We start from the raw sequence: 18,790 nt of genomic DNA on the forward strand, positions 1-18,790 counted from the left end.
TCAAACCACTCTCTGAACATTTGCCATTCTTCTCAAACTTTGTCATTTTTATTACTCAAAAATACTGCAGCAAAGGCATGGACTTCAACAGAGAAAAAATAAATTTAAAAAGCAAACAAACAAATTTAAAAAAAAACTCCCAAGCTAAATATTTTTTGACCCATGATGAGTTCTAGCCCCACCTCCCCAAGTCATGTCTTCTCAGCCTCACTTTTATCTACAGTAAAATTTCAACTTTATGTATGAGTATGTTCTAAAATCAAAAAAATAAAAATCAAAACCAGGGCAGTGGGGGAAAGACTCAGAATCCTTTGAGAGCCTCAAATATTCACTGGTCTCCAGGAGCTGGAAATTTTAAGAGAAAAAAACCTAAACCACACTTTTGCAAATCTCATGAGAGCCATCATAAAATTGTCAGAGTTGGCAGCACTGTAAAATCTATGATATTGTGGGCTGGATTTATGGACAAGAATCCTGAGGCTTTGGGATACTTTTTTCCCCTCAGCCCTCGAGGCACAACAGTGATTTTTGGGAGGTTGGCTCTGCCGTGGGAGCAGCCCGAGCAGTAGAGGGGTGACTTTGCCCCTTCCAAGCATTCCTGCCTGTAGGAAAAGCTTCACCAGCGCAGGTTTGGGGGCTGCTGGTGGGGAAAAGTCATCTCCCAAACCCACCCAGCAGCGTGGCTGGTGAAATCTGAAATATGGAGTGATTGATAGGGGCAGACAAAGAGCTCTCTGTGCCTCTCAGGGCATCAAAACCCTCCCCAGGTACCAGGCAAGGAGTTCAGGGAGTGTTTCAGCCCAGGGAGGCAGCTGGAAAAACAGCATTGTGGCCACAGCCTGGGAATTGCTGCTCCCCCTTTCAAAGGTGCTCTCAGCACAGGTTGGGTTTCGTGCTCCGAGGAATCGCTCAGCCTGCTCCTGTTTATTCTGCTTCATCCCTAAAGGCCTGTTTGCCTTCTGCCTGGTGATGTTCCACGGCTCCTTTCCTCACCAAATTCCCTGCTCGTGGCGAGGGTGGGCCTCCACTGCCTTCTCTCCCCACCTCAGCAGCCCTCCTCAAACTCTGGAGCTCCCTTTGGAGCCCAGTTCCCCCCTCATCCCGGGAACAGCTCTCCTGGACTCTGGTTCCATCATCCCTGTCCCCAGGCCTGGGGCAGGAGCAGCCCAGGTCCAGCCCACCGCCAGCAGCCTTGATGGGGTTTATGGAGAACACCAGAGGATTGTTTTGGGATGGTCTTCCTCAAGTTTTGAGGCTTCTTATTAAAGAATCATGGAATGGTTTGTGTGGGAAGGGAGCTTAAAGCCCATCCAGTGCCACCCTTGCCATGGCAGGGACACCTTCTACCACCCCGGGCTGCTCCAAGCCCCAACCAACCTGGCCTTGGACACTTCCAGGGATCCAGGGGCAGCCACATCTTCCCTGGGAATCCTGTGCCAGACCCCCCCACCCTCACAGGGAAGAATTGCCAGTTTAGCTCTGAATAAGATGAATTTTGCAACTTCTTTTGTCCAGTTCCTCCACTGGCAAATGTAATTTTTCCCCGAATTTTGCTGTTTGTTGTTATCGTCAGCATTATTATTCTTGGCTAAGAAATGAATCCGTAAGAAAAGAAATCAAAGAAATCACATCAGGCTCTTCGGAACAAAAAAAAAATCACAATCAGAGGGAGAGGACAACCTTCTTCTTGACAGCTCCTGGTGTTGTTTTGGACCACTTGGGGAAAAAGTAGAAGCTCGAGGTAGAACAGGCACATCCACATCCAGCCTGGGATCACCTTTTCCTTCCGCATCCTGACCCCCCCCAGTCCTGCCCATGGAAATGGAATTGCCACGTGGAAATGCCACGTTGACAAACTCCTTCAAAAGAGGAGGAAAAGGCTGTATTGGATCCTCCCCCCACCTTTTCTTTGCCTTCATCCCAGATTTTACTGCTGTGACAAGTGATGGTTCTGGTGGCCTGCCTGCTCCTCATACCAGTGTGGCCCCACAAGGCTGTATCCTCAGGGATCTGCCTGCTTTTCCAGTCCCAAAACCCAGCACAGAATCTCAGCATAACCCCGAGGAGCCGAAAACCCAAACCTGAGGAACTCTGAGGGAATGAGTGGAGCTGGGAGCTCGAGCCTTTCCTCCCAGCGCTTAAGAAGTAATTTTCCATGGGAGTTTAGTTTTCCTTAATCCTCTTTGAGCTGCCTAGCAGGCATTTCTGGGGAGACCTCTTTACTTTCAGGGTAACCACTGCCCACGTAATTACATGGGAATCACCCCATGGGGGGTCAGATTAAGACATGATCAGCAGTGGGATAACGAAGCTGGGAAAGCACAACGTGGATGACAGCTAAATAGGGTGTAATTGTTGTGTTCCTTAACTCAAAATGCAATTTACTCATCAATCTTGGAGCCCTGCATGTTCTGTGTGATTTAATGCAGCGTTTGGGTGGTTCCCCGGGGGTGGCTCCATACAGACAAAAAGCTTTGCAAGAATTGAGGTCTCAGCCATGCCCCACATGTGGTGCCTGAGTCTCCTTCTGCCCACAAATGTTGTTGATACCCAGAGTGAGCTCCAGCAACACATTTTGGCTGTGTCAGACCCAACAACCGTGAAATGTTTCGCAAACATGAGGCAGTAAAAAGCAGACATTCCAAAGAAGAAAGTTTTATTGGAGGCAGTGCTGGGAGAAGAAGACCCCGTGCCCCACGTCCTTGGGACAGCAAGGTGGGAATAACTCTCGTGGAGTGGCCCTACTGATCCTCTTTGTGCCTTCGCAGGGTGCCCCTCAGTGTCCCTGCCACGTGGGACAGGCTGGGGACACACCCTCAGCGCCTTCCCAGGGCCTGGCCATGCTCTTCCTGAGGTGATCCTGCCCCAGGCTGGGGACAGCTCTTTGGCTCCCTCCATGCCCTTGCTGAGGTGATCCTGCCTCAGCAGCCCCACGGAGCCAACCTTTCTGTTGGGCTTCCCGACTGCAATCTCTTCACTGCTCTGGAGCTGATTTCCCCACCTGGTTTCCGCTCCCCAAAGCATCTCCCCTCCTTCACTGAGGCTGGGACACAACCCCACACCTCCCCCGGGCCAAACACTCCCCAACAGCCTCACTCCCCTGGGAACAGGGCGGAGTTCCACCTCACTGGGGCTTCGCAGTGCCACCCCAGCACCCACCAAGGTCACTTTTCAGGCTGCCTTGATGGGAAAGTGACCCCAGGAGGGCACGGCCCTGCGGGACCCAGGCGGTTGTACCACAGTCCCAAACGCAGCTCGAGCTCAGCCCATCCCAACTTCCCCCCTGTGATGCTGCACCTCCTCTGCTACAGCAGAAATGAATAAAAATTCAATTATAGGCATCAAGTAGAAGCAAAAAAAAAAAAAAAAATCAAGTAAAACCACCCCAAACGTGAAAATACATTAAAAATAGGTGGGCACTGCCTTGCCACCTTGCCGTATTTATGAGCCATAAATTGTCACACAAAAATGGGAGATCAGAGCTAGGTAGGGATTATTTTTTTCTCCTTAGCTCCATGGCTTTTGTTTATATTCCGTCCCAAATTAGAATTCCCACATATTCCCACCCCCATTCCCAGTGGCTGACACGCAGGTATACCTCTTTAGTTAATTAGAATTACTTTTAATTAAAAATATATGTAAATTATATAGAGTGTGCACAGCTTGGAGAGGAAAAAAAAAAAGAAGAAAATAAAGCAAACTTCCATTTCAATAAAAATTTGAACCTCTTGGAATCAGCTGCTTTTGTGACGTCCTTGGAGTCATTGGAACTCCCACGTATAAATAAATAGAACCAGGAAATTTTACACCTGAAATATTCTGCAGTAGACATTTTTCCTTGCACATATTTGCTTTTCCTTCTCTTTTTGCCTCCACCACTCCCAGCCTCTCATGATCACTTTCTGCCTCTTTTAAACACATTTATTTAATATCTCACTTCACACACCCAGACTGATATCCCTTTTTTTTTTTTTTCTTTTTTCTTTTTCTTTTTCTTTTGGAGAGGAAGCAAAGGAACACGGGAGAAAATGAAAGCCCGGGATTGCAAACAAGCGTCATCATCATTTTGGTGAGCAAACATTTTCCTCTCAGTGTCTGCATCCTCTCCCCCCTCTCCCCCTGTGGCGGCTGGCTCAGAGCCTGGCTTTCCACACGCTGCTAAAAATCCAGCAGGACTCAAGCTGGGGATATTTGCAAGCTTGGAAATAACCCCACGCTTCTGTCAGAGATGGCTGAGGGACCAGGAAAGAGCAGGAGATGGGAAGGGAAGAGGAACGAGAGAATTACAAGTGGAAAAGGAGATGAGGGGATGGTTTATGGAATGGTTCCTGGAGAGAAATTTGGGGAATTTGTAAGGAAACACTGCTCACTGCAGGAGTAATTTCACTCTTGGTATAATGCCTGAGTACCCTAGGTACTGGATTTATTTATTTGGGGGTTCTCAGTACCTCTCTCTGTTGAAAAGTAAAGATAACACTAATTAAAAAAAAATAAAAATGAAACACCACTCCAAAATCCACCCTTGGTATAAAGGACCGGTGTCTTTTTCTTTTTCTCTTTTTTTTTTCTGAGAAAATGGAAAGAAAAAAAATATATATTATTATTTATTATATAACATTGTCAACATCAACACCACCAAAAAAAAAAAAAGTAGCATCCTAATTGTTCTCGTTCAAGCATTCTGACCGTGGTGAGAAAGGCAGCAGGAGTTTGGTGTCCCTTGAAGAACAAAAAGAGCAGAAGGGCCGGGGGTGGGGGGATGAGGGTGGCGGCAGCAACACAAACTGGGTGGGACCGTGGAGGGACAGAAGTGTGCTGGGCTCTTGGCTTTTCTTTTGAGACCAAAGAAAACAAAAGGGGGGTCAGGGCAAGTCACACCGAGGCCGACGGCTTCCAGCCGTGGTTTCAGTCAGTGTCCGTCCCTCTCGAGTGCTAGCGGTGAACATTCCCTTCAGGGAGTCTTGCAAAAACGCTTTGTTATCAACAGGGGGGTTATTTTCCTTTTCCTTCTCCCCTTCCCTCGGATTTTCCCGTGGCTCTGGCACTTCCCTGCCCCCCTGGTTAGCTGTTCTCGCTCCACTCTGGCACCATCCCCACGCCGTGCACAGAGTGGTACTGGTGGGGCGACAGGGTTCGAGGCACGCCGTGGGAATAGAGGAATTCCGCCGGCTGGAGGCTGCTGGGAGGGGACTGGATGCCCGTTTGAGGTCCGCACTGCCTGACGATGGGCTGGTGAGAGCTTTGGTGCTGGAACATGCCGTGGCCGTCGGCGATTTGGGGCGACGTGTGGTTGGCCACGCCGCCCAGGCGGGGCATGAGCGGCCCCGAGGTGAAGTGGGCCGAGAAATGCTGGTAGGGTAACCTGTCCATGGGCTGCATGGCAGACACTGTGCAACTGCTGTAGGAGGGCACGCTGGGCCACGTGTTACAGCTGATGTCCTCCAGGCTGGGCACGGGCTCCGTGGGCGGCGCGGAGCTGGCGTACATGCAGGCCTGGCGCTGCGCCGACTCAGTCCTGTACGACGTGTTCAGTCCCTGCTGCTGCGGGTAGCTGGACCTGTAGAAAGGGTCCTCGTCCGCCGGAGAGGTTTCCATGTAGGGCTTCTTGTAGGGATGCTCGGTGGTGGAACACTCCTCGTCTGTTGGGAGAGAAAAGTCCCGGTAAGGCACCAAGGGTAATGTGCCCGCAGCTGAACCTCCCTCTCTGCACTGCTGGTTTCACCGAGGATGATCTGACACTTCCCTCCCCTCGGGGGAAATCCCCATCATTGCCCTGGAACTGATCTCAATCTATCCTGAGGAAACCGAGCCTTGCACTTGGCCCTCTCTGCTGGAGTGGGGAAGGGGTTCGCCAGGAGCTCTGGGAGGAAAATCAAGATGCTGGAGGGATCCTGAGGTTTATCTTGTCGGTGATCCCTCTGCATGCTCCCCATCTCCTTCCTGCTGCCGCTTTTACCTGAGGAATAACATCTGCCTGTGACCTCTGCAGCTACCACTGCCCTCCAGGAGGCTCAGAGCTGATGCTGTCAACTCAAATTCTTTACAACAAAATGTTTCCATGATAAAAAGAGACAAAAAAAAGGAGATCACAATAAAAATCCTCCCAAGAGAGCACTGAGTGATGGCACGGTTGGGACAATCAGATTTGGAGTTTGACAGTCCCAGTCTTCAGCTGTGCCAAGGCAGCTGGGCACATAAATCCACACAGGGCTGTGGGCACATAAATCCACACAGGGCCGTGTGCTGGAGCCAAGGGGAACAAAGGAGAAAAGTAAATTTCACAGCTAGAAACAACAAGGCACATCTTGCAGAGCCCTTTGTTTCCTGCAGCATCCCAAGCCAGCGGAGGAAAGGAGATAAACAATTTAGGTGAAATCTCCAGGGTGAGGACAAATGAATAAATGAATGTGCACTTATTTATTCATTCACAGGGTCATCAAATGAAATCCAGCTCTGCTGGAATGAATGGCAAAAATCCCAGGGATGAGCACTTCACCAAGAGATTTTAAGGACAGCGTGGCAAGGGAAGGGGAGCTGTTCTGACATGGATTAGCTTTGCTGCCGCTTCAAAAACAAGATTTCTGGTGCAGGCAGGAAAACATCCCACTTGGTTAGAGCTGTCCTGGCTGCACCCTTTGAAGAGGGCTCAGATCTGAAAGAAATTTCGAACAAGTTACCCTTTACAATTTTTCTCAACCGATGTGTTTTGAGCTGCAGTTTTTTTCACCCCCAAAACACAGTGGGGAAACAAACCCCAAACAGTTGCACAGAAAGGACTGAGAGCATCTGCCCCACAGGCGGCACAGAGGGGGCTGCTAGGCATCTCCGAGGGGAATGCTGATGTCACACCTTCAGGAGAGGCAGGTGGGCAGTGCAGGCATCTTTTTTTCCCTCTAAACACACACGTGCACATAACGCTTATTGCTCTAAGCAGCCATGAGGGCACTCCTGGAAGCTGCACCCTCTCTGCATGTAAAATAACCCGTTATTCCCACCCAGGGGCGTTCCAAGTCCAGCTGGAACAACTGCTGCTGTTCGTCTTGGTCCAACAATCCCACAAAGAGCAGGTACTGAGGGGCACCGTGGGGACATTCCCGACAGTGGCCTTTAGCTCTGTAATTGCATAAACTCAGCTGGGAAGCCACAGTCCCATTTCTTTCTTCCTGACACTATCAAAGCCTGGGCTCCTTCACCTCAGCAATGCAGAGCCCTGATAACCAAGTTTCTCCTCTGCCTTCCCTGTAAATTGGGGTGGGAAGCAGGATGAGGTAAATGAGCAATTCCATGCCATTTTTAAAACCAGCTGAAACGATGAGCAAGGAGATGCAGGAATGTGTCATTTTCCTTAATCCAGCTCAGGTCCCAGGTTCTGTAGGAGCAGGGGAAAGGATGGAGCCTCCCAAAAGCCAAAAGCTGGAGGCACAGGTCTGATCACTCTCCTCATCCCAGCTCCATGACATGAGCTACATCTGGAAGGACAGCCTGAGCTGGAGCTTTTATGGACAGTGTAAAGAGTTTGGATTCCTGACCCACCGCTGAGTAATAAGAACACTGGGGTGGAAAAACAATGTCTTGTAAAATGCAGCATTGTTCTGCTAATAAAGTTTTCAGCATTAAACCGCATCACTCTGCTGGCACCAGAAATCATTGGCTTGGGGTTTGACTGTTTATTTTATTTTGATTTTTTTTAAATATACAACACAAACCAGTCAAACTCTGTTTTTCAATGGTGTAAAACTGCCTGACTTACAACCTGAGCTTGCTGATTTTTCCGTTTAGCCCAGACATTTCACTGCCCGCCACAGCCCATCTGGGCAGAGCCGCAGTGTCACAGAACCACTTCCAGAATCCACCACAGGTGAAGAGGAAAAAACAAAGCCAACCAGGACTTCAGTGGAAACCCCATAAATGGCCTCTGTCCTTCTGTAAGCTCTCAGGATCACTCTGCTGGTCCCTCTAGTGCCAGGTTTGCTGATGTTTTATGTGGAAAGGGATTTTAAGGTGTGTAAGGACCTTGTTCCCATCTCCAGACAGGACCTAGGCACAAACAAAGGATTCCAGCCTGCCCTAACAGCTTCTGCCTGTCCTCCTGCCCCACTTCCCAGTGATTTTCCCATCTGTGGAGACTCAAAGGCCTAGAGAGGGAAGAGAATGGTCCATGTGCATCCTGAGGTGGGATGGTACAGACCAGAGAGCCTCAGCTGGTGCTGCCTGAGGGGTTTCCAGCTGTCCAGGCTCTCTGCTCTTGTCCCACTGCTCCTCACAGAGGAGATCAGAGCCAGCACAGAGCAGCTGGAGGGCATCCCCGGGGTGCCTGGAGCAGCTTTAGGGTGGTAAGGGGACACCTTCAATGACAAAAGGAGCACAAGACAAACAGGTCTCTCGTGCAATGCCAAAGGCTGCAGTTTGAATTCATCCTCATGGGCTCTGGAGCCTGGGCAGTGCAGCTCAAGGCCATAATCCTGTCCCGGGACGTCCTCTTACCTCCTGCTATCAATGTAAGTGGGACATGAGAGATATGTAACTGCCTGCTCAGGGTTTGATTCCTGATGTTGGTGCCCTGATAGCAGCTCCTTGTCCATTTCCAGGTGCCACTGAGCCCTCAGGGGAGTTGTTGGCTATCCTGGGAGATACCCTGGCCATTCCCCACTGTTGTTGCTATTCTTGGAAGCCAGGGGTGGTGATCAGCTCTGGGGAGCAGCCCCTCGATGCTGCACAGACCTCTAAAGCAGGAGGAGCTGCCAAGCAGGGGGAGCTGCCAGCGCCAGGGAGAAGCTGCTCCGAAGTGAATCCAAGGAAAAACGGAGCCTGGAGAATGGGGTGGAAACTGGCTCCCTCACAAGGAATTTGATGAGCTATCTCATGAAGGAGCCTGAGCGAGAGAGCATGAGCGCTTCCAAGATTTCCGGTATTTACTACTTCCAGCTGGGTTGTAAATACCACGCAAATGGCTTTTTAAATGGAATTTTCCCAATTCCAAGACTCGGGCCACGTAGAATGAAATGCAAACATGGAAAGCCTTGGGACTTCAGGGTGCACTGATCCTCCCTCTCCCCCCTGGTGTAAATCAGGAGAGCTCCTTCCCCACACATGGCACTCAGCCCCCTGGGATGGAAGACAATGGAGAATGGGACACGACTTGTTTGGGTTTCAGAGCTCACCCACAATTCCAGGGCGTTACAGGAGGTTCATCCTGACTTTGTGAGGGAGACACAATGGGTGATTATCACTGACTGCTGTTTAATCCAGGCTGGATTCCAGCGTGGGTCTGGCATCAGCCTGAAGAGCCAATACCAGGGTGCAAGAGTGACAGAGGTTGTCCAAGAAGCAAAGAACAAGGCAGATTCAATCATAATGAACATCTCTAAAAGGGAAATAAGTCCTAAATCCTGGGACGTGGAACCTGAGACACGCCAGCCATTCCAGCTATTGCGCTGTTGGTGATGTGGCTGTGTTGTATTGAACACAACAGGGTTGGTTGTGGAACAGGGACAATCCAACCCCCCAAAGCTGGAATCTTTTCCACAGGCAGCAAGTTGCCGGCACTCCCTGCAGAGGCACAGGAGACACCTCTGACAGGAGAGGGAGATCACAGAATGGGTCAGGTTGGAAGGGAGTGCAGTGGGTTCTCTGGTTGAACCTCCCAGATCCAGCAACGTCATCCCAGAGCACAGGGCACAGGATTGTGTCCAGAAAATTCTGGAATATCTCCAGTGAGGAGAATCCACACCCTCCTGGGCAGCCTGGCTGGTGCTTGGTCACAGGAAAGAAGTCCTTCCTCATGTTCAGGTGGAATCTCCCAGGTACCAGTTCCTGCCTGTTGTCCTGTTACTGGACACCGTGGAGCAGAGCCTGGTCCATCCCCTGGCCCCTCCCTGCAGACACCGACAGACACTGATGGGGTCTCCTCTTAGTCCTGGCCCAGCTCCCTCAGCCTTTCCTCATCAGGGATATGAAACTACAGTGCCACGACAGCGTGGCTGCACAGCAAGAGCCGGGTGCTGAACAGCTCCCTGAACATCTCCTTCCCACACAGGGAGTCCCTTCCTCCCCCTCAGTGTCCCACAGCCACCCCGCTCTGGCCTCCACTGCATCTCTCCAGCTGCAGCACAGCCCGAGCCTTGGCCAACCCATGGCATCTCCAAACATCAGCAGGATGAGCAGCGTGTCCTCCAAGGAGACATCCCATGCCTGACTTTTTTTGTCCTACAGATTCTTTGAGTGAAAAAACAAGGCTGGGTGGGATGTGGGAGAAGCTGGTTCAGTCAGCACAGCTCTGTCCATACTGACAGTGCCTGTTCTTCAGGAGGAGGAGGAAAGGCTGTGCTGTACCAGCACCAACCTCACCAGAGCAGGAAGAAGATGAAAGAGAAATCCTTCCCCAGGGTTCTGTCCAAGTTGGGGGGCTGAAGGACACGGTTCTCACTGGCTGGAGCCAGTGGATTCTGCCACATCCCTCTTCTCCCTCGGAGTGACAACTTTTATAACCTCCCCAGGGAGAGGCTGTTCCAGTTGCCTCCTGTTCAGCATCGCAAGCATCCCAGAAATCTGCCAAGTGGTTGGGATTGTGTAAGGCTGGGAGGGAGCAGAGGTTTAGAGGGATGACTGTTTAGTCCACAGGATATCTGAGAGAGAGGATAATACAAGGGAAAACAAGGCCCAGTATCCTGACTGGGATGTGGGACTAAATGAATGACACCAGGCGAGCTGCCTGCTGGTGAGGCCCTTTGGGCTTCTCCAAGCACAACAATGGGAGAGGGAGAGGTGGAGAGCAACCAGAAAATAAACAAAGCTCCAACTGCTGTTTGTGTCAGCCCAAAAATCCACATCAAGAGCTGAGGCCGCTCCTTGATGTGATACAGGGTTGGAGGTAGCCCATCCTCTCAAGACCAGTGACTTCGTCACGTGCCATCAGCAATCCCCGTGTGGAGTTGGGGTACAAGGCAGGGTGATCCTTGCCATTCCCCGCTCCTGGAACAGCGACCCCACTCCAGCGCTCTGGGGTCACTCCCAATGCTGTGACCCTGCCCTCCCACCTGCACACCAGGAACCAGCAGATTAAGGAGCTCTGGGATGTGTCCTTCCTTCCTTCCTCAGCCAGGAGAGCATCACCTCCCTGAAGCAGGGGAGCCTTCAGAGATAACACCCCCTGGCAGCCCTGCTGCTCTCCCCTAATGTAATTCCATATCAGATCTCCACAGCGAATCCATCTTGCCTTGACAGCTAAGAACAACACTGCCAACCACAGAGAATAGTCCTTGTCTTAGGTCACCAGGAAAGCAGAAGTTGAACGAGGTTCCTGTGAGCTGGGTGAACACAGACCTGTCCCTGACTGAGCCTAACCCAAGGCTTGGCCCTGATTGAGAAGGATGCAGAGAAACATCAGGAGGTGTCAAAGCTGCAAGGAGATTGGCTTAGAAAACAGGGGTGGAATTCACCCCAGAAGATGCAGAGAGCTGGTCTCAAACCCAGCTGAGCTGCCCTCTGCCCCCAAGTGCACTTATCCATAACCACAGCCTTGGGAAGGAAATAATCCGCTTGAGATAAATCCTAAACTGCCTGAGGAGGAGTCAGTGCTTGGGCAGTCGATAATCCAGCACAATCAATAAGATTTCCAGTCCAGAAAATGGACAGAGGGACAGTAGGAGCAAACAAAAGCTTGCTTTTGAGGGTTTTTTTTTGAGGTGGTGAGGCTTGATAACTGCTAAGCAGAAACGTAGGAAAGCAGGAGAACTATAAGGGAAAACTCAGAAACGAGGAAGAAAAAGAAGAGGAATATCACACATAGGATTATTTTCCCATGTCCAACAAAGATCCTTTCTGATGCTGAAAGGAAGTTCCACGCTCAGCGACAAGAAACCTTGGATCACACTCTGATTTATCCGACCCGAGCTGCTCATCCCTAGCGATTTTTTTTTTCTTTTTTAATTAATTTCACTTCGCGAAGAGCCGCTTGGCAGCTCAGGCTGGCTCTCTGGTTCCCATTAACTTTGTGTTTCTTTCCTGTAAGCCCCGGTGGCTGTTTTCGATTTACCGAAGGCGCGGGGAGGGGAGAGAGAAGAAGGCGCAGGGAGCGGAGCGGAGGCTCAGGCGCCCGGGACACCCAAGCTCCTCACAGAAGAAGCCGGTGGTATCGGGCAGGACACTGCTCCTCTTTGATTAAAGCCTTTGGCGGCTTTGATAAAAGGCCCTTAACTGCTTGTGCCACTCAAGCCACGGCAGAGATAAGCAGGGGCCATGGGGCTCGGTGTGTCCCCGAGCTGTGGTGAGGGCCACGCAGGCCGAGAGGGGCTGGGGAGCTTTATTCCAGGGCAGATAGCCGTGTCTTCTGTGACAATAAGAGGAAGTGAGATAATTGGGGGATTGAGGGGAAACCACCCATGGAGACATCACTTAGCGGGAATCCCAAAACTGGAAGGAAACCTCTGTTGATTCCTTATCACGTTACAGTGAGGAGGCGAATGATGAATTGCCCCGCGGGGCAGGGACACGCAGCACTGAGGGATTGTCCCGGGGCCTGGGTGCCATTTGGGCCAGCTTGTTTTGGTTAGTTTTGGGAAACGGGGAAGAGGAGAGGTGAGAGCACAGCTCCCAGGACAGAGGAGCTGTTGCTCCCAGCGCTGAGAAGGGATCACAGCCCGGGACCTTCCATCACCAGCACCTCACACCCTCGGGGTAAAGCAGCCCACACACCCCACCTCCGACCTGGGGGACACTTTGGGCAGCCACTGCATCTCCTCATTCCCTGTATTACAGCCAGCATCCCCATTCCCAATCCCTGCTCTGACACATTCTGTGTGAGCACAGTCACCTGGTCAGCTGGAGGGGACAGAAAATGCCACCTGTTTCCCTTAATCTCAGGAAAATATTCGGATTTCTCAAGTTTCTTTTCCTTTGCATATCTGCACACAACCCATGTGCTCCTACAACATCTACAAGGACGTGGGAGAGATTTCCACTGCCCTCCTGCCTCCTCTGCCAGCATTTCCCAGCCTTCCCTACCTTAGACTGTGTGTCTGCACATCCCAGTGCTCCGGGGGTTATGTTGCTAAAAATAATGACATGTGTCTGACTGAGAGGGTCGTGCAGGGAAGCGGGAAGGGATCTGCTGTGGGGAGAAATTCCTGCTGCCCTCAGTGCCATGGTGCTTGCTGCCTTCTGGTAGCTTTTCCATAGAGTAAATCCCGAGAAAGGCAACAGGCTTGGCAGAAACCAGCCCCTGCCCACCCCTTCTTGCATCCAGCCCTGGAAATCCCCCATTTTTTTCCAAGTAAAAACTGCTCTAAAGCTCTTGCTATCTCAGTCCTATAAGTGGTGCTGCACTGAAGCGTTCCCATTGCTTTGGGACAAGAGGGCAGAGACCACAAACCCTTCACTCCTGCCCAGAACAATAATCCCATCACTGTCAGGGGGCTCTTCACACCAGGACGAGCTGAGCAGTCAGTGGAAAGCCCTCTCAGCTTGATCCCTAAAGCTCTGCAGAAGGGAAGGCACATGGATATCATGGGTTTCAATCCCAGGAACCCTTCATCAGCCTGAGCATTTCTGCAGACAGAAAACTGTCTCCCAAGTGTGAGACAGCCCTGAGCTGAAAACTGGGCAAAATACAAACTGTCAAGGTATCTCCACTTGGAGATTAACCCTGTCTGAGGGGCTGCAGATAAGTCATCTTTATCTCCAGCACCAGCTATCTTTCCAAATGTGGATTTGCGGTGGGTGAAAGGCACTGCCAGCCCTCCAAACAGCTCATTCCCAACCCAGCAGAAATGGGATTGCGGAGTTTCCCAGCCCAGCCCGGGGGAGCTTCCCACAACGCTCATGCCTCACTCATCCTCCAGCATCACTTGTTGCATGCTATTTTTGCCAAAAAAACAGCTATTGGAGGAGGAAGACAAAGACAAGTATTTTCTCACTGAATATCTAATATACTCTTTTCTTTCACTTTGATGTTTTTCTGTCCACAAGGGCCATTATCCTTGGAGCTGTCCAAGGGAGGGGGAACATCAGGAAACAATGCTGACAGTCACGTTAGGAGGGGGAAAACACGGAGCAGGAGCAGCCCAGCTCTGACCTTTTCTCTTGGTGCAGTGGTAGATCTGGCCGTGCTCCTGGGAGATGGGGTAGGGGTTGGCAGGAGGCAGCAGGTCCTGGGAGGTGCTGGACACCCCGTTCTCACACTGGTACTGGGAGCTCAGATTGGAGGAGGCAGAAAGGACCCTGGTCTCGCCGCTGAAGGGGCTGTGATTCGAGGACACTTTTTGTCTCACCGTGCTCCTGGGAACAACCGGGTACTCTTTACTGCAGGCAAAGGAACAACAGAGAAACAAGTCAGCAAAACAATCAATTAATAAGTAGATCAGAGGATTAATAAATGAAGGCAGCACATTAGTGTCATGGAGTTTGTTTAGGCTTTCAGGGAAATGGAGATATCCCTCCCAGGAGGCAGCAGCCCTGCCACACTTTATCCATGCAGAATTCATTATTCCCTTTCCTTTAGTCCCCTTAAATTCATGCCTTCTCCACCACCACTATTTTATATCCACACATTAAATGGTTTTAGCAAAATAAACAAGATTTCTATTTGCATATTGTAGCATTTACAAGCTTTATACTGTTTGCATTTCCAATATGCACATGCATGTAAATAAAAACATCATTTCTGCCAAGCTGACTTGGAAATTAATCAAATATTTAGGTCTACTTGTTTTTTCCCTTAGAGGAGTTGCCCCCATTCCTTTAGCCTGGAGTCTGTCAGCCTGCTTGTCCTGGATGGGGGATCCCTGCACCACAGAGCAAGCTCAGAAAAGAGAAATAAATAAATCACTGAGATTTGATGCACACCAGAGCCTCAGCAGAGCCAGGATGGGAGGGAAAGCCTGGATTGTTCACTTGCCCCAGATCTGGTTTGAAGTCAGGATGCTTTGCCAACACAGGCTGGAAATCCCTTCTCCTCAAAGACCCTACGGTGATTTTTGGAGACGTTTCTCCAAACACATTGGCAATGTGGCAACCCCAAAGATGATTCCTGCTCTGCAGGGAGAGCTGAAGCTAAACAGGGGGTCTCAGGCACTTCAGGTGAGGTAAAAGTCTCCTCCTGAACCCAAAGACTTGCTCAAATGCATAAAGATCAGGTAGAACAGCATCCCAAAGCATCACCAGGCTCAGAGCAGCCACAAAGTGCTGATTCCAACACAAGTTTTCTCCCCTGAGTCTGTAACCACTGAACCAAGCTGGCTTTGAGGTACCCCCCTCACCTGTCCGAAATCATCGTGCTGGAGCAAGGACAGCTCCATAAATGGCATCCCCGGGCTCACCTGGCCACTTCCATGCAGAGGAGGAGCCCTGAAGCTCCAGTGACACTCCTCAGGGAGGACCTATCACCGGAGAACTCAGAACTTATTTACAAAATTTAACAATAGCAATCATATAAACCTACCCCAGCAGGGAGCTTTCATCCAAACCACTGCTGTGGTGGCTGCCAGAAACATCAGCAACCAAGCTGGAGCAGAAGGGAAATTCACCCAGGAGCTCAAACCCAAAGAAATGTGGCTCTGGTTGGGCCATGAAAGCTTTCCCAGCCCTGGGAGCTGGGGCCTTGCCAAGGAAAGCCTCTTCCAAAGGTGGGGTTTCATCCCCTGGAAGCAGCACTTGCTCAGAACTCAAATCCAGGCTGTGCACGAGCAACAAAAGACAGACGGACGGGAGGAAGCAGAGAATTATCCCTTGGACATTCAGGGCAGCAGGGGATGCCAGGCTGTGTGATGGGATTCAGAGGACCTGCCTGTGGATACCCAGCAGGAGATTTAGCTGGAGGGCAGCTTTGGTGGATTCTGGGGAAGGTCAAGAGCTGTGGCCACCAAACCTCAGGGATGACCCTCAAATCATCTCGGTTCTAAGGGATCTCCCAGCCCTCCCAGGTCACAGTTTTTGAGCCGCCTGTTCCACCTTCACACCGTGATCCTCAATGAAAATCGTACCAACACGACACCCCTGAGCTGCATGCCCACCTTGTTTCCCTTCCAAGGAGTTGGTCTGTGAGGAGGTGATTCCTGGATGCGCCCTTAGCTCTCCTTCCTGAGGAGAGGCCGCACGGATTGGCTGGGTTCATCCAATCAACCAGCATCCAATTCCCAAAAAAATGACAGAGCCTTGTTTTATTTTCCAGTGGGCACCTGAGAGGGGTGACATCTCATGGTGTGATGCCAGACCATGTGACACATCTTTCACTGGTAGGTTTGGCCATGGTGGATAAACCTTGGATGAAATCCTAGAGGTGTTTTCCAGCCTCAGTGATTCCATGACCCTTTTCCAAGGATGTCTCTTTGGAACGTGATCCCCGTGGGGTTTTCTCACCATAAATCCTCAGTGGGACCCCATAAAGGTCAGACCCTCGCCGTGCCAAGCCCCACGCAAACACTGAGGAGCCACCCCCACCCCAGATACTTCTCACCCAAACCAACACTTTTCTCTCTTTCAACAGAAAGCTGAGAGCAGGAAAAAAAAAAAGAACAACCTGATTAGGGATCTTATTTCTTGATGAAAAAACATTTTCCTAGAATCATGAAGGTCAGAAGAGACCTCCAAGGTCGAGTCCAACTGTTGATCAACACATTGTCAATTAACCAGAGCACCGAGTGCCACATCCAGTCATTCCTTGGACACCTCCAGGGATGGAGACTCCACCATTGAATGGGCAGCCCATTTCAGTGCCTGACCACCCTCCCAGGGAAGGAATTCCTCCTGGTGGCCAGAGTGAAGTTCAGCTCCTTTCTGGCCAAGAAATAGCTGTTTGTCTGCACCAGCAATGCTTTTACCCCAAAGTAAAAGCACAGAGCCCAGGGGTGTTGGGTTCCAAATTCTTTCCAGACTGCATTTCCCAGGGAATGTGACAACCTCCATGGCCATGAGAGAGGACTGTGCTGCTCTGGGGGACACAGCAGGAAGTGGGAGTCATGCCGGAGAAGGAACAGGTTGGAGTCACCAAGTTTCCAAACAGCAGTTCCCAGGAGGTACCGCAATAACTTCTCTCCAGACTGAAATATTTCCATTTCAGTCAAAACATGGTGGGTGCTATTTTTGCCAAAAAATCAGCGAGTGGAAGAGGGAGCTGAAGGAAAGTATTTTCTCACTAAATATCTAAAATATTCTCTTTCTTTCACTTTGATGGTTTTCAATTCACAAAGGTCATTACCTCTGTAATTCTACATATTCCTCCTTATAGGAGTTGAGCTGAAATAAATATTGGGTATCTTTTAAAGCAACAATCATCTCAAAATATTTTTATTTTTCTCCTGAGCCCACTCAATATATAGAGTGCACACCTATCATTGTTAAAGACTGAAGGACAAGCTAAAATGGATCCAACTCTATTTTTTTTCCTAAAAAGTCACTATTCCCAAAGTAGCAGTTGTAATCCTGAGCTATAGTTTAATAGGTTGAAAGGTTTCTGTCATATCCAGAAATTTTGCTGTCCAAAAAAACCCCATGGCTAAGTAAGAAGGGTGAAAAAATGCATTAAAGCTTGACTTAAGCAATGTAGGGAATTGTCCACAAAGCAAGGATGAGGTTGTTGGTGCTCCTGGGCCAGAACATTAGTTTTATGAGGAGTGTTAATATGCTACTTTCATTTTTTTGCATTAAAAATGGCAAAACTAAAAGAAATATTTTTAAAAAAAAAATTGATTGAGAAAAGAATTTACAAGGAGAAAATGGTCCCTGGTCCATTTAAAGCCTGTCGGAGGCTAATAATGAATATTCAGTTACTGTATTAAAATAGCAGAGGGAGACAGGGAGGAGCAGCACAAGGTGCTGTGTAACATTTTGATTTTTGTTAAAACTTGGGGAAAGAAATCGTGGGTGAGGTCCAAGACCATGGGTGCTGAAGTCTGGACTCTGTTCTTGCACCCACCTGGCCACAGGTTTCCCAAATCCACATGGTTGGATGGCGGCTCTGCAGAACTTCCCCAACAGCACCCACATTCCACTTCAAATTCATCATACAACTCCCACCCTACAGATCAGGCGAATCCCTCCTGCAATTCCAAATCCCAAATCCCACCCCTGCCAGGTGGAATTAGAAACTCAGTCCCATTTTCTCTCATGACAACGTCCCCTTTCCCTGGCCGAGTGATGCTCTCACCACAACAGACTAAAGTGCTTTGTAAGATTCCTTCTGCCACAAACTCAAAGGAGCAAATTCAGGAGGATTTTGCAATCTCAGAAGCAGAAACCTTGTTGGCCACTGCAAACTAATAATAACTGGAAAAATTATAAATACAGACCTTCATAGAGCAGCATCCAGTTCACCTTCTTGCTTATTACTACACTCTAAGAGAATAATAATTTTCCGTATATTTTCATGTGCAGACCTGAATTTTCCTGATGTGCCAGCCAAGGCATAGTAAATGCCGCTGCCAGACAAAAACCTGGTTGAAAACCTCTTCAAAAATCCACAGTTTAGAATCAGGAAGCTCCTGCCTTGAAGCACCCAACCCCTATTGGCCCTAAAAAAGTTTTTTTAGAAGATGTTCCTGATATTTCTGCAACAAAACATTGGATACCTCAAAGCTTTCCAGAGCTGCTGTAGCTCATGGCAACAAGACTTCAAAAGACTTATTAAATATCAGATCCCAAGGATCACCTTGGCCTGCAACAGATCCTTGGGATGTGATATTTAATGGGAAATATCAGATGGGAAAGGATTTCCTTTCCATGTTTTTACTGCAGCCTTGGAAATCCCTGAACTGTCTCAATCTTGTCCACAATATCAAATCTCAGTCTTATCAAATCC

At 49.7% G+C, this 18,790-nt stretch overlaps 1 protein-coding gene across 5 annotated transcripts in view; it reads right to left on the reverse strand.

The window, feature by feature from the left end:
- Positions 1-4,971: 4,971 nt before the first annotated feature.
- Positions 4,972-18,790, reverse strand: part of TBX5 (T-box transcription factor 5) — a 42,801-nt gene continuing 28,982 nt past the window's right edge. For all 5 annotated transcript variants that reach the window (XM_066199974.1, XM_066199972.1, XM_066199976.1 and 2 more), the window contains 2 exons: positions 14,072-14,298; positions 4,972-5,639 (listed from right to left, as the gene is read on the reverse strand). In XM_066199974.1, coding sequence (XP_066056071.1) covers positions 5,062-5,639; positions 14,072-14,298 — 805 coding nt within the window. In that variant the 3' untranslated portion in view covers positions 4,972-5,061. The remainder of the gene's footprint in view (positions 5,640-14,071; positions 14,299-18,790) is intronic.

This window comes from Chamaea fasciata, unplaced genomic scaffold (assembly GCF_029207755.1).
Source record: "Chamaea fasciata isolate MVZ Bird 193981 ecotype frontalis unplaced genomic scaffold, bChaFas1.0.hap1 SCAF_18, whole genome shotgun sequence".
NCBI lineage: Eukaryota > Metazoa > Chordata > Aves > Passeriformes > Sylviidae > Chamaea > Chamaea fasciata.